Source organism: Diadema antillarum, unplaced genomic scaffold, assembly GCF_040938485.1.
Source record: "Diadema antillarum isolate AM-2024a unplaced genomic scaffold, OU_Dant_1.0 seq00000910_RagTag, whole genome shotgun sequence".
NCBI classification, from domain to species: Eukaryota; Metazoa; Echinodermata; class Echinoidea; order Diadematoida; family Diadematidae; genus Diadema; species Diadema antillarum.
In genome coordinates, this window is record NW_027271766.1 from 108,293 (window position 1) to 130,083 (window position 21,791).

General features: G+C 36.2%; 1 protein-coding gene across 1 annotated transcript in view; it reads left to right on the top strand.

Annotated features, from left to right (window-relative positions):
- Window positions 1-1,836: 1,836 nt before the first annotated feature.
- LOC139741202 (regulator of G-protein signaling 7-like) overlaps window positions 1,837-21,791 on the top strand; it is a 95,065-nt gene continuing 75,110 nt past the window's right edge. Inside the window, exon 1 of the mRNA XM_071651792.1 lies at window positions 1,837-2,760. Coding sequence (XP_071507893.1) covers window positions 2,677-2,760 — 84 coding nt within the window. The 5' untranslated portion in view covers window positions 1,837-2,676. The remainder of the gene's footprint in view (window positions 2,761-21,791) is intronic.

The following is a 21,791-nucleotide window of genomic DNA, read 5'->3' on the forward strand; positions in this document are numbered from 1 at the left end:
AACAAAGCATAAAAATGATGAAAGAAACAACGGCAATCATGTCAAAATTGGCAGGCATGACAAAGTGCTTCAAATACCACAAACTTTGACTAAGAGATAAGAAAAAAAACACAAAAAGAATTAAACAATCCAATGAAACATTAATGATCGTCCCCTTTAATAATTATGCAAAAATTGGGAGGTATAAGATAAAGGGTTTCGAATACCATTAATGTGACCATTACATATTCAAGATTTCGTAGACATGGACGCGATTTTCCATGACATCAAATATTCATGAACATACAGGGGTATACCTAGTTTTATTATTGGATAGATACGTTTGGACCGTGAAATTTGGCCATGAGGTACAAAAAAAACCAACAACAACAAACAAACAAAAACTAAAAAAAAATGTTTGGCCAAATTTGGCCGTAAAATAGTCTGAGTTTGGCATCAAGACTAGCGGCAATCTTGCAACCCTGGCATCTACCTGAAATACGTACAGTATAAAACTGAGTATAAAGCACAGCGCCGCGAGCTCCCCCATTCTGAACGACACAAGTACATAAAAAATAAAAACCCTCATAAAACTCATTGTTTCTTAAAAAACTGGTGGTCTGACATCTATTTCTGGTGGCCCCGGGCCACCGGGCCACCGGGCTACCGCTCATGTCAAGCATCGTATTTGTATCTATATAGTATTACATATTACATATGAATCAATTATATATATATATATATATACATACATATATATATGAGAGAAAGAGAGAGATAGAGAGACAAAGAGAGGGAGAGAGGGAGATGTGAATGATAGTATACCACAGGAGCCACGGGTGGGCACTGTGGGGGATCAAGTGTCTATATACCTAGTACAAAAGAAAAGTCGAATAAAGTGAGTGGACCTCATGATGATTCCTTACAACACACAAATGATTTGAAATTCAGTATATATCTCTAAACCTTTGAAAGTCATATATATATATATATATATATATATATATATATACATAATATATTTATATATCCTGTAAGAGAGTACAATATGTCTCCACATCAATGTTACCGAAAAATAAATTGTTAACCCTCTTTGTACCACATCTATATCCTGGCCATAGGTTTGTGTGTGAGATCAGTGTACACACAATCTCGTTGACACAGAAAGGGTTAAACGATTTTGGATGAGTTTATCAATTTATCCAGTTTCAGGGATATATGGTTTGCTCGAAGGGAATTCGTGATGTTTGTTTTCATTGTGTATACGTTACGTCTGTATGACGTGTTCATAATTTTTAGTGTTTCTAATTAGTAGTGAACCGGTTTATGCTTTATACATTTATATGGGAAAAAAGACACATAACGCGTGAGCTGAGGTGTGTCAAGATGTCTGGTGGCCTAGATTTGTCTGGGTGTGTAAAAATCTTTGTTTATTTCTCTCTCATTTTTTATGTTCTCGAAACTTGAATGTGCGATGTTGTGTTGATATATCTAAACAAAGTGATAGAAACCATCGTAACTCATCTTGCTTTTCTATTCGAACAATTCAGCACATTCACAGACACACGTCTTGCAAATTTTTGACACAGCCGTTTCTCTTGTGTTGATGAAAATTCAACCAAGCGGCTGCTGAGATAATGGGAAAGCATATCATTATGATGATATTCAGGTTCATAGGGGAATGGGAAAAGCCCTCCATCTTTTTGCATAAGATAATATATGCCCGCGCGGGACGGGCGTATATATATTCACGGCTGCATCATTATTCGTACACTCCGTGTAGCGAGCCCCGGCCCGCAGTGCCTCAGCAACATAATACACGGGTTGCAAGGTATGTACGACTATGTAGGTATGGCCGTCACCGCCGCGGAATCCACATTGCAACGTTGGAAACAGACTGATTTAAACTCGTGCGAGAGGCATAACAGATTGTAGTAATGCTCTCACAGAAGAACTGTGTCTTTAGTGGACAAGGGCTAGGTTTTTTAATCTTTTCTTGTGCCTGCTTGTGAGATGAGAGATAGTAATTATACTACTCCGCGACCAGCTGTCAAACTCGAATTAGTGTAGTGCCCTTGTGGTTTGTCGACTATCAGCCTCGGATACGCAATACACGTTTGGAGCATGCATTATACGTCGTGCACTCTATGGGAAAACGGATCGACCACATAACGCACACGCTTTCTACGTCCGATAGCAACGTAGCGAATGAAATGGAGACAACCACCATTCCCACGTTCATTTCTTCAGCTGTTGTTCGGGATCAAAGTACGCAAAATTTGCTGGTAATTACTTGCAATCAGGCCATGTTTTGGATCTGATACTTGGAATACACTGTGATTTGATACCCATTTCTCAGGATACTGTGGAAACGACTTCGTCTGCCGGTACATGCTTGTCTGGGATTTGCTCTTCCTGGGATGATTTCTAAAGAAATTCCGTCGCTGTTGTTGATCCAGAAATTTTCCATTAAAATCTAATTGCCGGTGTTTTTATGAGGGAAAAGGGTCAAGGAACCAAAGTATTTGATAGTGTTACACGCCGCTACTTGACAGGAGTGTGTGAAAAACAGTCTGTAATACCTGGACGTGGGCCGGAGTTGAAGACAGTTTGATCGGTGGTTCTCACCAGCGGGTGCATACACAGTGCGCTGCTGTGTGAAGCAGGAGTCTGTGTGGAAGAGGACAGGTGTAAATTATGCAGAAAATGGCACATTGGCGACGCGTCAACGGAGCTGGGGATGAAGAGTGTGCTCATCCGAACCTCATCGTTTATCGCAAGGTATATCAAAGCGAGAAAAAAACAAAACAACAAATCCCCGACATCTATTCACTTCTGTTTCTTTTAAAACCCAAAAGAGGAGTATTTGCTGTTGACACATATCCGTGTTGTGTGTGATTGTGTGTGTGGGTGTGGGTGTGTGTTTATGTGTATGTTTGTATTTCAGGTCTTGCACTCCTATCAATTTCCACTTTGCTTGTTAATCATTCATTTGTCTACCAGATATTGTGAAAATCAAATACGCCTCTTTCATTGGATACCTTGTGCATAGTTTATCACACAAGAAGAGTTCTTCTTGTGACAGAATTATTGATTTCCCTTTTCCTATAGGTTAGATTTCTTGTTATGAAATATTGAATTCAATAGTTTCAAAACAGAAATATAACAGTCATTTAAAGTTCCCATTCTTAGATTAGTTTGATTCCTGGGCCCCATTTCATAATGATATCAAAAATATATTTGATATGATGGCAACTCTTGCTAGAATGGCAATGGTCATATAGTAATGACAAGAATCCAGATTCATGATTGGCTGCTTCTATTGGAAGAAGTCATTCCAGCAAGAGTTGCTATCCTTACATCTTTTATGAAATGGGACCCTGAAGTAAGAGCTCTCAATGCCTTGCTCAGAGAATCAAATAAGTATAGTGATTCTCCGGCTTGGATCAACTAGCCAACTTCAGACTGATCACTTAAATGTGCACACACGATGTGTTCTTGACATCCTTTGTGACGGAATCCAAAAAGCTCTATGGTTATCAATGCTCTCAGGTGCCACCTTAGCCTTATTTTTAACACATCTGACAAAACTCAATAGAGTATATTCCATGATAAACATCATGAATATTTTTAATTTGTTTGAATTTAGTTCTCGTTTTTAAAAAGGTAGGTGGGCAAGAGAAAGCTAAATTTCAAGTGAGAGAAGATGTATTTGGGCGGAAGACACACTGTAAGAATGGGAGAAATTCAATTCGGTGGGAAAGACGAAGATTTTGAGATAATGGCCTCAAAGCAGAGAAGTTGGACTCTCTAGGTGTGCTTGCTATAACATTTTTTTTTTCTCAAAGATGGTACAGTGGGAAAGCACAAGACATGAAAAATAGAGATGTGATATCCTGTGTCTATTATTTTCCTGTGATATCATACGGTCTGTAGATGCTTGTTAGCAGCAATCTTGTTCTCTTGATCAATGGGTAGATAGTACATACATGCATTTTGTAAATTTGTCTGTGCCTGTAATTTTATCTTTGACAATAATCATAAAACACAGCGTGTATGTTATAGACTTACTATCAAGACTGAAGTTGGATTGGACAAAATAGAGTCTTCTTTTAAACATACATAGAGCCAAATCTCAAGGTAGCTAAAGTTACTGTTCCCTTTCTGGCACTTTCATGTGCTTCAGAGAATAATGTCATGCAGTGTAAAATATCTACTAAATCTTGTACTTCACTTGTGTGTAGTGGAAGTAGAACTGAAAATCGGATCAAATGAAGCAAAATTATAATCAAGCTACGAACATCTTTCATTTTTTTTTAATGTCTGAGATGACAAAGTTTGCCAGTAACAGGCCATGGAACCAGTAGATAACAACCTGGCTTACAAGTGCTCGAGAGACACAAGATGGGACAAACATGAATAACAGCGTATTGTGTACGCCTTAAAATTCAGATTATCTGTGTAATGGTAAACATGCACATATTATTGTGAGACAGACTGTCGAGATAATGAGCCATTGAGCAAGGATGTCTGGCTGTTATGACAGTTTCCCTCATGTCTGCTGCACGTTTCTGGTGACCCTGTTTCATTAGCAAGCCCAGTAATACTGCTACTGAATACGTTGAGGGATAAAAACATTTAGTGAGAAATGATGTGAAGAGCATTGTTTGTATTTGTACTTGTGGCATAGTTATTGAGTGGCCAATTAGTCTACGACAAAACTCTAATACATTGTGTGCCATACTTAAAGGCCACTGAGAATCCTTCCAACTCAAAAACAAAACAACAAACTGAGAAAAAAAAATTTATCAAATGATTCCGTCTTTTCTAATGAAGTAAGAAATTATGTGCAAAAGACTTTTCTATCACTGTCCACCTGTCCTTTAACCCACTGAGGACCGGCTGATTTTGCTACAGCACGCATTTCCCATAGACACCTGCCCGAAAATACTTGGGACTCGTCCTCAGTGGGTTAAAACCCAGTGGCCACTGTTTGTTTTTTTTTTTTTTACATCCCAATATCAGCATGTCAAGCTGCATATATTCTGGTCACAATCAAGTAACAATTTTACTGAGAATCAGGAAATCTGAGAGACAAATTGAGCAGCAAAACAGATATCTTCCTGAAATCATGTCAAAATATTAAAAAACTAGAAAAGCACTCTTATATAGAGCGCAGACCTCCGCCAAGCAGCTACTTTCCACCGATGATCTTGCTCTTCCCACAGAGATTTTTCTCCTCTCCACCACTGGGGAAAAGCTCTTTGGGCTCTTCCATAGAGATCAGTGATTTCCAATCATAGGTATACATGCTGAAAAATTGCCCGATTTCCCAATATAGAAGCCTTTGTTATGTCATAAACCCTCAGCTGCGCAGCGCGCATCACCCTAGCAGAAACTAGAGCACGCACTTTAGTGCGCGTTTGAAAACCTAAAAAATGCGCAGCTTGAACTCCCAAGTTCATTGACCCTACCTGTCAAAATATCAAAAACCCTTCATAAATTCCCCCCAAAACCTCTTGGATTGCTACCAAAATTTAATCATTTGTTACTTGTGTCATTCTCAACCTTTCCTGTAAGTTTCATCCAGATCAGTTCACTACTTTTTGAGTTATTTTGCACACGGACAAACAAACAAACAAACGGTAATGAAAACATAACCTCCTCCTTTGACGGAGGTAAAATGATTAAAAATCCTTGAAAATCCTTGCCTTCCTTTGTTGAGTCTACTCTGTTCCTGGAGAAAATACAGAGAGGACAAAACCAAAGTCAGAAATTGAAGGACAACAGTTGGTGCACATCTACATTGATAAACACATATCAGTCACCACAGCATACCACAGAAGATAGTCCAATCAGGAATTATAGCCAGTGTTGGAAAAATTCATATTGTGGTACTGCTTTCCATACACTGATACAGTGGTCGACACCTAGTGGTCATTTTCACTATTTTCTGTGAAAGTCAGTTGGATTTGTGTTTCTCATGAAGTCAATTAAAAAAGCATAATTACAAGATGATTATAATAATAGAAAGTATGACAATATCATCCAGTTGATTTTTTCAAAATTGTTTTAGATTGACTGTTAGAGCACCATAATTACATATTTCATGTAAAGGTAAAGACAGCTTGAATCATAAAATGAGATTTGGTAAATGCAGAGAATGCAAAGTATTATAACAAGAAAACAGTTTGATTCTCAACTCACAACATTATGTCCATGGTATATCTGTTTACATTGACAGATATTATGATTGTGAGTGAAGTACACATGTATTACTTTTCAGTGACACCGCATAATGGTCGATGTTTGTTCTGGCAGAGGATGTCTTGCAGCTTGTAAGATTTATGGTTCTACCTATAGATGCAAGAATGTTATATTTGTAAGTGAAATAAAAAAAAAACATTTTTTTATGATCACCTTAATATTTTTATATATAAATTTGATATAATAAAGTACCGGTATGTGTTCACCCTGATCTGAACAGAGAAACACAATATAGATTTTACAAAAACCAACAAAATATCAATCTTAATTCAGAGCTGTCAGATAGTAAAAGGATGTCAAATGATTTACTTTCTGTTATATGCTGATGCAACCTTGTCTTGTTTAGTAGCTCAGAATTTCAGATGACCAGTATAAGGGAGCAGATTTGAAAGATACCATAAACATTGTAAGTCCTCTGACATTTTCCTTTAGCTGGCCACAGTTTTGCATGAATAAAGCTTGAATGACGATTGTCTTGAATTTCAATATCAATCCTTAAAAATTCATTCCAAAAATTGCAGATATCCGTTGAATAAATAGCATGCAGCATAAATCATTGCACAAGTTGACATGACCTCAGGGAATGAGAGGGGACATTTTGTTAACTGTGCATAGTTATCTTGTGGACATATGGGCAGTAGTTTATGTTGGTATGAACATGTGCCCAAATATGTATGCAACCATTACCACATGTATATGTGATAAGACTGGATTGCTGTAGAGAGTTACATGAATGGAACAGCTGTTTTCAGGTGTTGTTCTAGTTTTTTTGTTGTTTTTTTGTTGTTTTTTGCATTACCTTTTAGGATTCAGTGTTGCTGCTTCTGTTTGAAATAAGAATCTGATGATACACTGCTCATTGCAGATCTTAGTGAATATAGTATTTTATGAAGGCTGTCAATGCTTTATATAAGATAGGGTTAGAATTTAATATGTGTCTATTCTATTTTGTAGACACAGATGTTTTTGATTTTAGTCTGTGGAAATATGTTGACTGTTACACAGATATGGGAGGCAGAGTGTATAGAATACAGAGCAGACATATGCTATACATGTATAGTTCAAAGGGCCCAGTGTGTACAAAATAAGACATTTGTGCATGACCAGGTACCAGCAATATTTGTGAAATACAATGCCAGCAGATCAGATGAAAAGATACACTGTGGTGACATTGGATCGAGACAAGCTACATTGGAGGGAGGGAGACATTTTGCATAGGGTCATTAAGGGGGGTTTCTCTTTGTGCATTTTTTTTTTAAGGGATGCATTAAGCTGCGATTTTACTATTCGTCAAGAGACATTCTGTGTCATGCTCAACATGCTACAATATGATTATACCTCAGACTGACTGTCATGTTCACTCTCTTTAGATTTTAGAAGTGAGGCAGTTACAGTATGAAATATCTCTGCATGAGAAAGCTCATGGACTTTGTAATCCTGGTATTAGCTGTGGTGTGAAAAGGAATCTCTTGTCACATCTGTCTCAAGTACCAGCTGGTGATCTGATGTACCCACTCCATTTCTAACATTTAATGTATTCTTTCAGCAGTTATCAGAAGAAAACAAGAACTTGAGTGTAACTTGAGAATAAGATGATGGTATACACATGTGACCGCTGTAAGAGAAATATGCAGTGGGAAAAAATATCCAAGCCACGAACATTGTAGATTAAAGAAGACTGCATGTCAGTTTTCTTTAGGTGGTATAGTAAGACAAAGGTTGAACAAGGTTTTTGTTATCTCACTGGATTAGAAAGAAATTAATATGAAATTTGCAAGACCCTAATTGTGTGCAATTTTTATAAGATTGATGGTAAGAAAAGCCAATTTCATTTACTTTCATACACAAAGCATTATGCCATCCACACACATTTATATGTATGTGTACAAACAGACATCAAACGGAAAGAAAAGAAGAATCACAATTAGATATAGGTATACAAAGAAACATTTGAATTCAAAGGAGTACTCACATAAGTGCTCACAACTACAAAATTAAAATCATGTGTTTATGACCTCCTTTGTATGCAGGCTTTTTATCAATGTGACGTTTTTATGTTTAATGTGATTCCCTGCTATCATTCATGACAATAATTGGGTATGTTTACAGGTTTTTAGAGCCCTCTAAACTATCATCTCAAGATGCCCCTATAGGTCTCAGCAAGACATTTTGTCTTTTTTCTATTCTCTCTTTGTGATCATTCAGAGATTTGAATTGAGAATAGGCATCCTATACTCGTTGCATATTTCCTATCGCAACAAATCTATTGCACTGAACTTTAGCATACTCACAAGAGGATTAATGAAATGTCTTTGCCTCACAGGTACATGTATTTCTTTTGAGGTACAATTAGCCAGTTCAGCCAATTATGCAATCTACTGGTATTTGCCGGATACCCCCAGCAGTTTATTCTAGATAGAGGTTCTCTAACCTTTATGTCTAAGAACTGAGGACAAAATCATCTGTTGAGTGGGAAGTCATACAAGCCAATCTTCAGAATTAATTCCTCTTCACCCTTTGTGAGGCAAGGTTGTATTTTTTCATAAGGGTTTTTTTTTTTTTTTCATAGAGTAATTTTTGTTCGTTAGGATAAAAAGGGTAAGTATGCATTATCTTGAACTGCAACACTGAGACTGAAAGGCAGTTAATGTTATCAATCATGCCTGTAAGATTAGAAAATTGTAATTCACCTTCATTTCAAGGACTAAGAAATTTTAAGTACACTGAGTATTAGGTACACAGTATTATACTGTAATTTTATGTAAGTTGCGAATATAGAGCTTATTCTTTATTTCATTGCCCTTCATTCAATGATAAAAGAATATGATGTAAAGAGCTAGGATCAATGTAATATGATGGGCTGTTTTACATGGTAAGGTGTAGGTACACATAAAGTCTATAGCATTTCATTTTGTTCACCAATATCCAGTTGTTTTGGGAATTAGGAACGTGAATTCTGAGTGCTATCTACGAGTTGTTCTACATTTTGAGAGACAGACATTATTGATTACAAGTATGATTGGGTTAAATGCTCGATATAGAATAGTGTTTCATTGGGCATGAAGGTAGAGTAGGATGGTTTGAACTGAGTATTTAGCAATGGTCAGCAAACTTTATCTTTTTTTTTTCACAAGCATCTCAATCAAACACAAAAGATAGTAACGTTAGAGTTTTCATCATCTTGTCATTACAAATATACATACTGACAGTCTTGTTGAAGAGTTAAGTTCAGGAAGTAAATATGGGATTAACAGTACTCATTTGATTTGGAGATTTTAGAGTGAAGTAATAAAATGCAGCTGGAGAATTATAAAATCATATTTGAAATGCTACATTGACATCTCATAATGTATATTAGCATAATGTGATATAAGGTGTTTTGTCTGTTGCAAATCACCCTCTTTTGCATTTAAGTATCCAAGTTGATAAAAATGTAAACTCTGTGTGTGAAAATTGTAGCATGACCATATTTCTACCAGTGCCATGGACAGTTTACATGAGTAACTTTCTCTTCTTGATGAAAAAAAAAATATATATATACATTTTGTGAAATATGTCATACATTTGCCTGTAGGGCATCCTTATGATGACATAATTTGACTTTTTGCGATGATGACAGAATAGACTCCGCAGAAGTGGACCTTGCTGTCTCTCCAAAACGCCATACAGCTGGCATGGAAAGAACAGACATTGTTTGTTCTCGTTATCAGTGCGTGCAGTACTGTCGTCATCAGGTTCCTTGGGTTGTACTGGTGTGAAATTTGAACATATGACATGAACCACACTTTAGGATGAAGACATGCTAGGAGACAGGATGTGTGTGTGTGTGTGTGTGTGTGTGTGTGTGTGTGTGTGTGTGTGTATGTCTGGTTTGAGTGTACATGCACTATTTTTATAGATAACAGTGTACTCTAGCATGAGTAATGGACATTGTAGAATTGGTAGAATAGCCAGTATGTTCATAATGTGACCATGTGATCAAGACACAGCTTTTACTTGCCATCTTCTCTGCTAAACACTTCATAATCATAAATAGATTGGAGTCTACTATATTTATAGTTTACTTTTTCACATTAACTGTGCCATTATTCAATAAAGAACAATGTTACTAACAGGCAGACATGTGGTACAGTTTATTTTGTCACTAAATACACTATGATTGAAATTAATGAGTTATTGTATATCCTCTGATGATCAGATATTGCATGCACTCTTGTGTCTGAGGTTGAAGATCAGTCAGCTATCAAGTGCATAGAATTCATATGGGAACACCAATTGACTGTGGTATGGGAGTTCTGGTTTCAATGATGTGCTTAATTATGCTTTCAATTAAAACAAAATTAGGCTTTGTGAAATATAATGCCTGCATGGTTTGCTAGGTTTACTTTGCACTCATTTTGTACTAGACCTTTACGTGACACTGCATTCTTATTCCCATTGCTATGTGTTACGTGTGAATATCAAAAGACAGATGGATGTGAATTGGTTAAACAAAAACAAAAAATCATAAGACAATAAATTACTACAGGGCATACCCATCAAAACCTCTTCATTTACTGGTTGTGAAATGGATACAGAAAAATGTTCTCATTAAAGAGCCAAGCATTTAAAGTATAGATTCAATTGAGATGGGACTTCAGGTTTCCATTTTTATCTTTTTTTTTCTTTTTTCTTTTTGAGATGGGAAACTTCTCATGAAATATGAAAGAGCATACAATTCTATAAAGAGGAATTCAAAGTTTATTTGACAAAAATTGGTTTTGAAATGGTTGAGATATCAAAAAACAAAGGTCCTAATGAAAGATGGGACCCATCATTTATTAAGACCACTTTGTTTTTACTTTGTCTTTGGATATTTCAGCCATTTCAAAACCGATTTTCATCTAATTAACTTTGAATTCCACTTAGAATTGTGTGCTCTATGATAATATGATAAATGGTTTCTAATTATCTCTCAGAAAAGTTAAAATCTTAATCCCACAACTTAACCAAAAATATACCATCTATTTAACATCATTCCCATCTTTTCTAGAATGTCTTTGTAATTTGGTGTGAAATGATACAGTGATTTCTAATGAAGATGATAATGCCTTGTCTTGGTATATACGTATATGAAGGTTTGATTTACACAATCTCTGTTGCAAGTAAGCCATTTCATTTCATCAGTTGAATTATTCGTGAGGAGGTTTCAAAACATTTATTAAGACTGAGGCATTTCAAATGTAGCATATTCATATCTCATCAAGAACTCACAAACATCCTTCCACTTTTTATCACTGCTTTTATTTAGCCATTGACAGTACATTTATTTACTGATGAGATTAAACAGAGATTGTTATCTTTTGCCGATTTGCGAAAACTTAGGGTAGCTAAAAGATTTTAAAAGAAAACAGCAAAAAAAGAGAAAGCACAGTCTGTAATACCACCATTATGCCTCAAACTCACTGATAGAGCCAGAGAAAGAGGAAGCTGATTGCCTTTGCAATCACTGCCCTCCATCCAATAAATTCAGCCCCAGGCGTTAATCCTCCGGCATGTATCAATATTTCATCACCTTGTGCCTGGCATGTCACACCTCCTGTTGTTATGGACCTGTTGTTTGCACAAGGCTAATTGCCCTGCGTGAGTCACATCGATATTTACCCCTCTTTGTTTTCGGCGATTGGAGTGCCAACTGCGCAGATGGCAAGGAGCAGCTCTGGAAGGGATGGACAGGATTTGACAGATCAAAGGAAGTGGAAATGCATTCAAATTCCACTTCTCTGACATGCGACTGGAAGTTTATGATTTTTTGGGCATCACTGTGTGTCCAGGTTCTTCAGCTTCTCAGCTGTTTATCTGTTGATTCTGATTTTTTTCCCTTAAATTTTCAAGACCTTACAATGTCTTGATATTCTCATTTTACTTGTTGTTGTGAAGTTAAAATGAGCTATTGGCTGACGAGAGTTCAAGACAAATCAATGGTTTGAATGAGATCTCAATGCAAATTCCTACATGTGTTTGTTTATGTGATTACTCAAGAAGGGACATTTAGCTCTTAGTTATCATGTCACAAGTGTATTTTACTTCAGAGAGAGAGAGAGAGAAAGAGAGAGCAGCATTACCTTTACGTCAAAGTCCAAAATCAGGTTTAGATTCTTCAAGATCAACAGTGTATTGGAAAACTCAGAAAAATATAGTATAATCTTTTTAAAATGTGACGTGTGATTGCATCTTTAAAATGAGTCAAAGTTTTAGAGTAATTTCTATACATTTCAAAGTGCATGTGAAGATTCAAAAAGCATTTATACACTTCATGACATAATTTCCTCAATAAAAAAAAAATAATGGTGCGACATATCAATTCACAGGAGGGAGAATATGCAGACAGTGCTTTAACTTTTTTTAACAATTTTCTTGAGACAATATTCCAAGCAAATTGCATGACAGTATTTCAGGAAAGATGTAATGAAGTTGAGTCTGTGGTTACATCATGTCCTTAAATGTCACTGCACATAATAAGCCAAGCATTATACGTGACCTGAGATATTAGAGCACAAAAGTCATCATAATATGTTGATTTTATATCAAACTTTGAGTTCTCAAATCAAGGCAAAAATTGGTTTAATTATTACACATTTATATATATATATATATATATATATATATATATATATATATATATATATGTATGTATGTATATATATATATATATATATACATATATATATATATATATATATATATATATATATATATATATATATATAAGTGCCCCCTGTGCACTTTTTAAAGTCCAAGAATGTTTAGAAAATACAAAGGTTATAGGCCTCAATGAATCATGTTACTATGTGTTACTATGGTAAAATATATTAGCCAATTATATATAGATAATTAATCACCTTTATGCTTTCCTACACATAAACTTCAAAGGTTATATTCACAAACTATTTATTTGGTTGCTCAGTTCCATACCCTTTGTGTGGTAGGTGTTGTTTGAATATTAGCCACTTACAAGAGAAAAGTGTACCCATAAAAGGCTTTGTGTGTCCTGCTGATCCACATGAAAAAAAAAAAGTGTGAATTGAGTATTAGGCTGCTGTATAGCAGACTACAAGTATATGTTACTTGTGGTTAGCACCATTATGTTGGGTTTTACATTGTCTTCATGCAGTGGTTATTCTATGCAGATGAAATTACAATCAAACTTACCGGTAGCTGAAGTGTACCAGCAATTGCAGACTTGGACAAACAGCTGGGAAACACTCTGCAAGTACACGCACATGTATACCCTGTGTGAAAAGGCCATGGGTATCTGCTCAAAAGCAATACTATGTGGCATTTCCTATTCTGAAGATTAAGATGAATAGAAGGTAATAGAAGGAGAGTAACAAAATATTTAGATCTGGTTGATCTTCCAAGGAATGGGTGAATTACACCTGGGGTACTTTCTCTTCTCTATAAGAAACTTAAAAAAAATTGAAAACATGTAGGCTATTTAAAAAGCATATTTTGCAAATACAATCATGTGGAGGGAGCAAAAGTATGTCACAAAATGCAGCTGATAACCTAGAAAGGATAAAAAAAAATGCAAATAAAGATAATGTGGTTTTGTACATACACATAGTTTTTGTTTTGTGGGGGGGTCCATAAATTTCTCCTCCAGACAATAATAGGGCAGAATCTACAATTAGGGTCTTTACTACTCAGTATCCAGAAAGTCATTACCGGTAATACTCTTAGTTGAAGACGAGTCCCGAGTATGTTATACTTGGATGGGCAGGTGTCTATGGGAAATGTGTGCTTTAGCAAAATCAACCCATCCTCAACAGGTTAAGAACCTAATGTATGGGAGTACCTTAGTATTACCCAACCAGCATTCTCTCTCTCTCTCTCTCTCTTCTGCTGGGCAATATGGTTATACAACAGTTCATGCGAAGGACATCATGTGAATACACTGCTCTCCAGTCAGCCATTGTATGATCACATAAAGCCACGGTCACCTCTCAGCATCACTAATGCACATGTTATTTCCAGGGGGAAAGTATTTACTATTGCCCTGGGGATTGCAGAATTGAAAGATTTCTCCAGGGGTTTTTACAGATGACATATGATTTTAGATAGAGACTCGCTAAGATATGTTTTAGGCAGTAAGCAAAGTTGCAAAATCCAAAATGTTATGTTTGTTTAAAGAATTGTCATTTTTGTCAAGGCTCATTTCCATATTGCTCACCATGATATATACTACACATAGGCCTATGCTATTAAAGTACAGGATACATTGTTCAGAATTAGAGGCCTATGGACTTGGTATTAAAAAGGTCACTGATGGATAGAGTGATGATTGCCACCATCTTCATTATGAAGACTGATTTAAAGCTGGTTAAATGTCAATCAAAGTAGATCGCAGGTGTGTATCAAAGTAGATCGCAGGTGTGTATAGCATGCACTCTCTTGTGTACAGAAGCAGTAGTCGTTCACCATTTCCTGTACGCTGTATCAGCAAGAACAATGACTGAATCAAGAGACAAACTGAGATTGATGTTATATTGACAATTTTTAATATACTCACCATACAACTCTATTTTATTCGTATTTGGGGAATGCTCGAGATGGGTAAGCATCAAAATTATGCAACTGCACCCTCTTCAATTCCAGGTCTGTGTGCCTTTAAATATGGACTGAGACACAAGAGAGTGTAAAAGACTTGGGTACCTTGAAATCAAAGCAACTATTTTCTGTGGTAGCAACTATAAGGAACCAACTGTAAGATTTAGCAATTTAGTAGATATATAGTGCAGATTTAATCATCTATGTGGTAGTTTACAGAAGTTAAAAAACATTCTAGAATTCCTTTCCAGACATGCCTTTCTTATCTAAAGGGAGAGTTTTTACACTGAAATACCCATGAAACTAAATCACATTTCTACTGTGCAACATGTGATTGTCCATTATTATTAAAATATGATTGTGCCTAGAAAAAGTGTGATAACACTAATCCAAATCTAGGTGAATTGTAATACCACTCCAATACACTCATTCAGAGTGAGCTGCCTTTACAATGAACAAGAATTTCAGGTAAAATAGAAGTTAAGAAAACTATTCCATAAGAGTTTCAGACTGTTTCTATGCCAGTTCACTGTTAGGTTGATGAGACAAAACCCCTTCCAAATAGTCACATGAAACTTTTCCAAGAACTTAACATATTTTGAACTCATTTCAAGTGCATGCAATGCATTATTCAAATGTGAAACACTTCAAAAGACTACATTTCTGCTGGTCCCAGCAACAGAAATTATCGTGTAGAAATTCTTTTTCCTCCATCTTCTTTTCATGCAAGAACATTACATGCGCTTGATTTTCTGGGAATTGAAGTCCTTTACACCCACAAAATTGATGCTGCTTATGTACTCTTAGGTGCTAGAGTGATCTCACGTTCAAACTTCAGATTAAGATGTCGTGTAAACCCCAAACAGTGAATGGTCTTGTGTTATCAATCAGCTGGTGCGTGGCACAAACATGTGTGTGCCCGAAAATAGAGTGAGACTTACTAGTCAGGCCACTCTGAACAGCACTGCAATATCTATGCGTGTGTGTGCGTGCGTGTGTGTGCGTGTGTGTGCGTGTGTGTGCGTGTGTGTGTGTGTGTGAATGGCTTCTAAATTCTCTGTTGATAATTTTTTTTCCCCTCTTGTGACTGAAATGTTAGGGCTTACATCTCAGCTGGATTGATACCAGTGCGATAATGATGTGATACATACATTTTTAGCACGGATCAACCAAAAAAAATGTGTTGACGACACATGATAAAATGTTTGTACCTCACATGAAACTGAAATCCACAATAAGTCCTCCAACAAAAGAAATAGCATTTACAAAGAGAATGAAGGGGGGGGGGAGGAGAAGTAGAAGAAGGAATTAAGCAGAAAGAAATGACTAATTCAATTTTTTGTTGCATATGAAATGCCATTTAATGCATAGATGATCTAAATCTGGCTGTTTGAACTTGACCCAACAAGGATGAGCTCATTTGCCATGTAACGTGCATTTCCCATATACACTCTTCTGAGCATACTCATGACTAGTCTTAAATGGGTTAAAAGATGTTTCAAAGTCAAATCATTATATAGATGATGACTGGCGGGGGAAGGAACATACCGAATTATCCACCCGAAGGGTTTGAAATGCTATTGAGGGACTTATAGCCTCCCGAAATAGCATTTCAAACCCTGAGGGTGGAACGTTTGGTACATGTTCCCGACAACTAAAGTCATCATCTGTTATATTATATGGGTTAGTCAAATCTGCTTTTTCGCATCATACGGAATAGGCAAATTTATCCTATCAATTGCATGAAAAATATGATCGTTCAATTGTTCGGTATCGTTTGTCATTTGTTACGTGAAAATGTTTTCCCATGGGAGAACGTTACAAAAATGTTCTGTCCATGTGCGAACATGACCAATGTGCCTCCATCACGTGACTGTGTTTAGCCAATCACTAATCGGTATTTGACTAACCCATTTGATATTAAATGGGTTAGTCAATGCCATCACAACTTTCATGCGAATGTGTCCATTTCACATCCCGAAATGACAACAGAATGATTTTGATGAAGAAAAACAAGTGTTGTTGAGGATATGAGATGAATATTGGAGCCGTTTCCTTTGTTATTTTCTGTTCATCCTGACATACATCCACACACACATGTGCACATTGACTATGAATGTCTTTCAAGATGTAGTATTTACAAGGAAGTTTAATGCAAACACCAAACCATGTATTATTTCCAGCAAACCAGCAGTTATGCTAGGAATAGAATTAAGTTTTACTCAATTGTGAAGAAATCAGTTCTTCTATTATGCAATTATATCATAAATAAATTCCATGGACAGGAAAAAAAGATATTTCATGATTCTGTTAGGAAGGAACAATTTCATTGTGCATGGTGTTTGGCCAGCACACACGTAGACATATATAACTTTGTACAAAATAATGACAAATTAAATGACAATTCAGATTCAGTTGTGTAGAAAGGAACATGTGCAGAAAAAACATATCAAGATGAGTGATATCTGTCCACCCCCCCAAAATGTAAAAAGTCAATATGAAAAAAAGAAAGAATGAAATGATAGAAAGAGAGGGGTATACGAGTCCTGTAGTGAGATTTTATGCAAGGTTTTGATTACATAGAATTTTGATTATACACGCTTTTGATTGAAGGACAGCACAGTATCAAATCAACTTTCAATTATTTCACCATTCTGCCTGAATTGTGCCTGAAATGTTAAGGCCATTACCTTTAGCCCATTCATTGTGTCTACGTGTCAATATTTGGTGGAGCTGTGTGATTAGATTGAGATGAATTAAAACAGGAACAAGTTTGACCTTTTATGTTTCCTCAGTGACAAAACTGAGCTTACCGACAGCCTGTGACCCTGGAAAATATCGAGCCAAAGTCAGTGGCTAATGGTTGATTCCACTGGTGGAAACAAAAAGAAAAAAAGATAATTTTACATATGCAGTATAATTTGGGAATTTTTAAAGAAGTATACTTGCAAGCAATTGTGAGAGCTTTGAAAACCATGCATACATTTTCGATTCCTATTGAAGTTCTTGTTGTTACAATAAAAGATTGTTTTTAGTGTATAGAGTGACTTTGTTGAACACGCCCATTGCTATCAAGCGATGATGGTATAGCAATATCAACTAAACTTGTCAAATTTCAAATCAAAGCACAGAAATCAGTCAAACCTTTTCCTTTGAGTAGAGATTTGTACAAGCCTGTAGTAGAACCTTATGTCCATGTACAATCACCTAAATTGTTGTAGGTAATATATGGAAACTGATAGATAAACTATACATTGAGATGTGTTGAAGTTCTAGTATGTACCATCTATTTTGAAAGGGATGTATGCAACTTAGCAACTATTTGAGTGCACTGTTTGTTTATAATGTACAGTATCACATGTGTGTGTGTGTGTATGTGTGTATATATGTATATTTATATATATATATATATATGTGTGTGTGCGTGTGTGTGTAAACATATTTTAGGTGCTTCCATGAAATACATGTATGTGTGATCATAATGTTACGTCACACCTCCATCTACTGCAGATATGAAATCATGTGCAAAATCATAAATTAACTTGTTCTGTACAGCATGGAAATGATAATATATCAGATAAATTCTTTACAGGCCTTATCTATGACATGAATCTATGTACAAGGTAAATTGTCATCTAAGAAAGGGCCAAATTTACACATTGCATGATGTCTATGCAATTACACTACCACCTGCTTCAACCATTGGTGAGGGTCGAGTAAAGGGTGGTGACAGCCACTGTATTTGTTTTGTTCAAATGTCATTTATTGATCCAGAAAATGAGGTGAAATCACACACATCTGGCAAGCTCCTATTTGCATTTTTTCCCTCTTGTCTGCATACTGCACCACTGTAATGAGGCATTAACACCTGTATTTGAGAATTATGCAAATTTCAATGTGACAGCAATAGAGAAATGGGTTTAGCACACGTTGCACACGCACATTTCTAGAATTTCCTTTGGCGGTAAACATTTTTCTGTTTTCACTTCATTATTCTACATTTTGGCTTATCTAATTTTATTTTCTGGCAGTTTGTCTTATGAAAAATGCCCTGATATTTTTTTATACCCCCGCCAAACGAAGTTTGAAGGGGGTATATAGGAATCAGCGGTCGGGCGGTCGGGCGGTCGGGCGGTCGGTCGGGCGGTCGGTCCGTTGCAAATCTTGCGTCGCGAACTACTTCCTCAGTTTTCAACCGATTCCCATAAAACTTGGCACAGATGTGTGCCTTGGGTTGTAGATGTGCAAGACGTATTTTTTGACAGTACCCAAAAGTACGTTGCCATGGTAACGGCATATTATGGGCAAAAATGGGTACAAATCTTGCGTCGCGAACTCCTCCCACAGTTTTTGATCAATTTTTATGAAATTAGGTACAGATGTTCATCTGAATATGTTAATGTGCAAGACACATATTTCCACAGTGGCAAAAAGTGTGTTGCCATGGTAACGGCATGTTATTGGTAAAATATAGGGCAAAATGCTTTGTGGCAAAACTGCTTCATCAGTGTTCTTCCAATTCTCATGGAATTCATATTGAATGTTTGTCTTAGGATATAGGTCAGCATGACACATTTCTTGACAGTGACAAAAAGTATGTTGCCATGGTAACAGCTCACATTATGAGCCAAAATGATGGAAAATTTTGTGTTGCAAACTACTTCCTCAGTTTTTGCCCAATTTCCATGAAACTTGGTACAGATGTGTGCCTTTGGTTGTAGATGTGCAAGACGCATTTTTCGACAGTACCCGAAAGTACGTTGCCATGGTAACGGCATATTAATGGCAGAAGATCAAGGAAAGATCTTGCAGATTTAACTACTTCCTCAGTTTTTTGACCAAAGCTTATGAAATGTTGTTTTGACCAAAGCTTATGAAATGTTGTTTGGCGGGGGTATAACCAGTCGCTGTAGCGACATTTCTAGTTTTTCAAGAAGTGGACATTGTGGATGTGCTGTTCCGATCTCCTGGTGATGTATTATTTTTGATTTGGGATAACATTCCATGGTTTGAGATTTCAGTGCTCTGTATCTCTGATGTCAGTTTCTTTTTAGTCATCTACCTTAAGAAAAAAATGGGAAACAATATAATTGATATCTGCATTCACTCCTTATTAGTTTGATGAAATGAGGTCAAGAATTACAAAGACTAAAATCATGTTAAGAGTGTGCATGTCTCAATGTGTATACAAATTAATATATGCTAATACATGTTTTGTCATATATATTGCATTTGTATATCATTGCATATGTATGTGAGTTTATACTTGCACAATAGAGGTATATGTATTGATAATGTAATAGGGACTTATCTGCCCTATGGGATTGTCTCCTTCAAATTACATTAGTGATTTTAGTGGCTTTGTCAAAAGATGTGTAACTAAAGAATGTCTTACTGTGTTTCCCCTTGAACAAATAAAATTGCTGGAAGACCTCTTTCCCAGGTATGTTGGACACTGTGAATATGATGGAGTATATGGAAGAATAATGAAAATTGATAGTGTGCAATTTGAAAGACCTATTTCTGTCCCTCAAGTCAGTCTTCAGTCATGGATGAAGCTTATCTTGCTCTCACTCCTCAAGAGATCTCTGGTGCCCCTGTGGGGATGCCGTGCATTGCTTTAGCTGAACACGAAGAGTAGATTGTGACGATGAGTGACATTATTGTGTCATGTTACAAGATGGTATCATGCACGACAGTCTTTCACAGTTATGTGTCAGCTGCCCTGTGATGAAATGACCGCTCAGCAACCTCAAATGCTGATATGGGGTTGTCTGGGAGCTTGCTAAATATTTCCCTCGCTATATTTACATCGTATATAGACTTTGAATATGATCTGCCTGTAATGTGCAAAATGAGAAGGCCTGCGTGGGCTTGTAAAAGAATGAGTTTGCTCAATTTTCAGCACAACTGCACATTGCATCATTTGAAATTAATCTGGACCTTCCTGTTTCTTAAAAACATCACCTAGGACAATGTTGTTCCTGTAATGAATTTTTACAGAAAATATGTAGTATTCACCGCTTTTCTTCTTGCGTAAAACTCTTGAAAATGCTGTGAGAGTACAGTGGAGAAATAGAGACATAGAGAAAGGGAGGAAACATTGATGGGTTACCAAAGGTCTGCGTAAAATCAAGAGGAGCACTTATGACATAGAACTACAAATTTGGGAGTATCCCTAAAAGAATTTAGATGAAAGATACAGTAGATAAGAATAAATAGCCATGCAAGTGGGATTTATAAATGGGATGATACTGAAGAATCATGAAAAAGTCTTTTGTACAGTACTTTAATTCCAAATTCAATTAATGTTCTTTGATGAAAATTGCTGTATCATCATGCAAGGGTGTGTCAACATCAAATAGAGGAGGGCTAAGAACCAGGAGTGTAAAAAATTGATTTCAAATTGTGTGCATTCATGGGGTATCAGTGTACTAGTCAGCAACGAAAAAAAACATTCAGTATGCAAATCATGTGCTGTTCCTTTTTTTTTAACAAATAGAACCATTGACTCTTAGATATTAAACATATTGGGACAAAATCAAATGCTAAGATGAATGACGGAGAGATCACTTGGTCTATTTGTGAATGGTTATAAGATCTTCGTGAGATGAAACCGTGTATTCCAGTGGCTTAAAGACAAAATATTGGATTATGTTCGAATTCAAGAATCTCTATTTTCATTATGAAATTTCCTATACATTTACTTGATTTGCACTTGGGCCTCCTCAAAAAAAAATCACAAACAAAGGCAACTATGAGATATAGAATAGTATGTCATTCAGAGTTAATGCTTTCACATGAAACACAAGCTGCCACAGCTAACCGAGATTGCAAACATTATTTACAAACATGACATGTTCAGTGACTCGACAATACAAAAAGGAAAAAAAGAAATATATGTATGATAGGCCTATGTATATATTTGTATACAGAAAAGGGAGGGGTAGAGATAC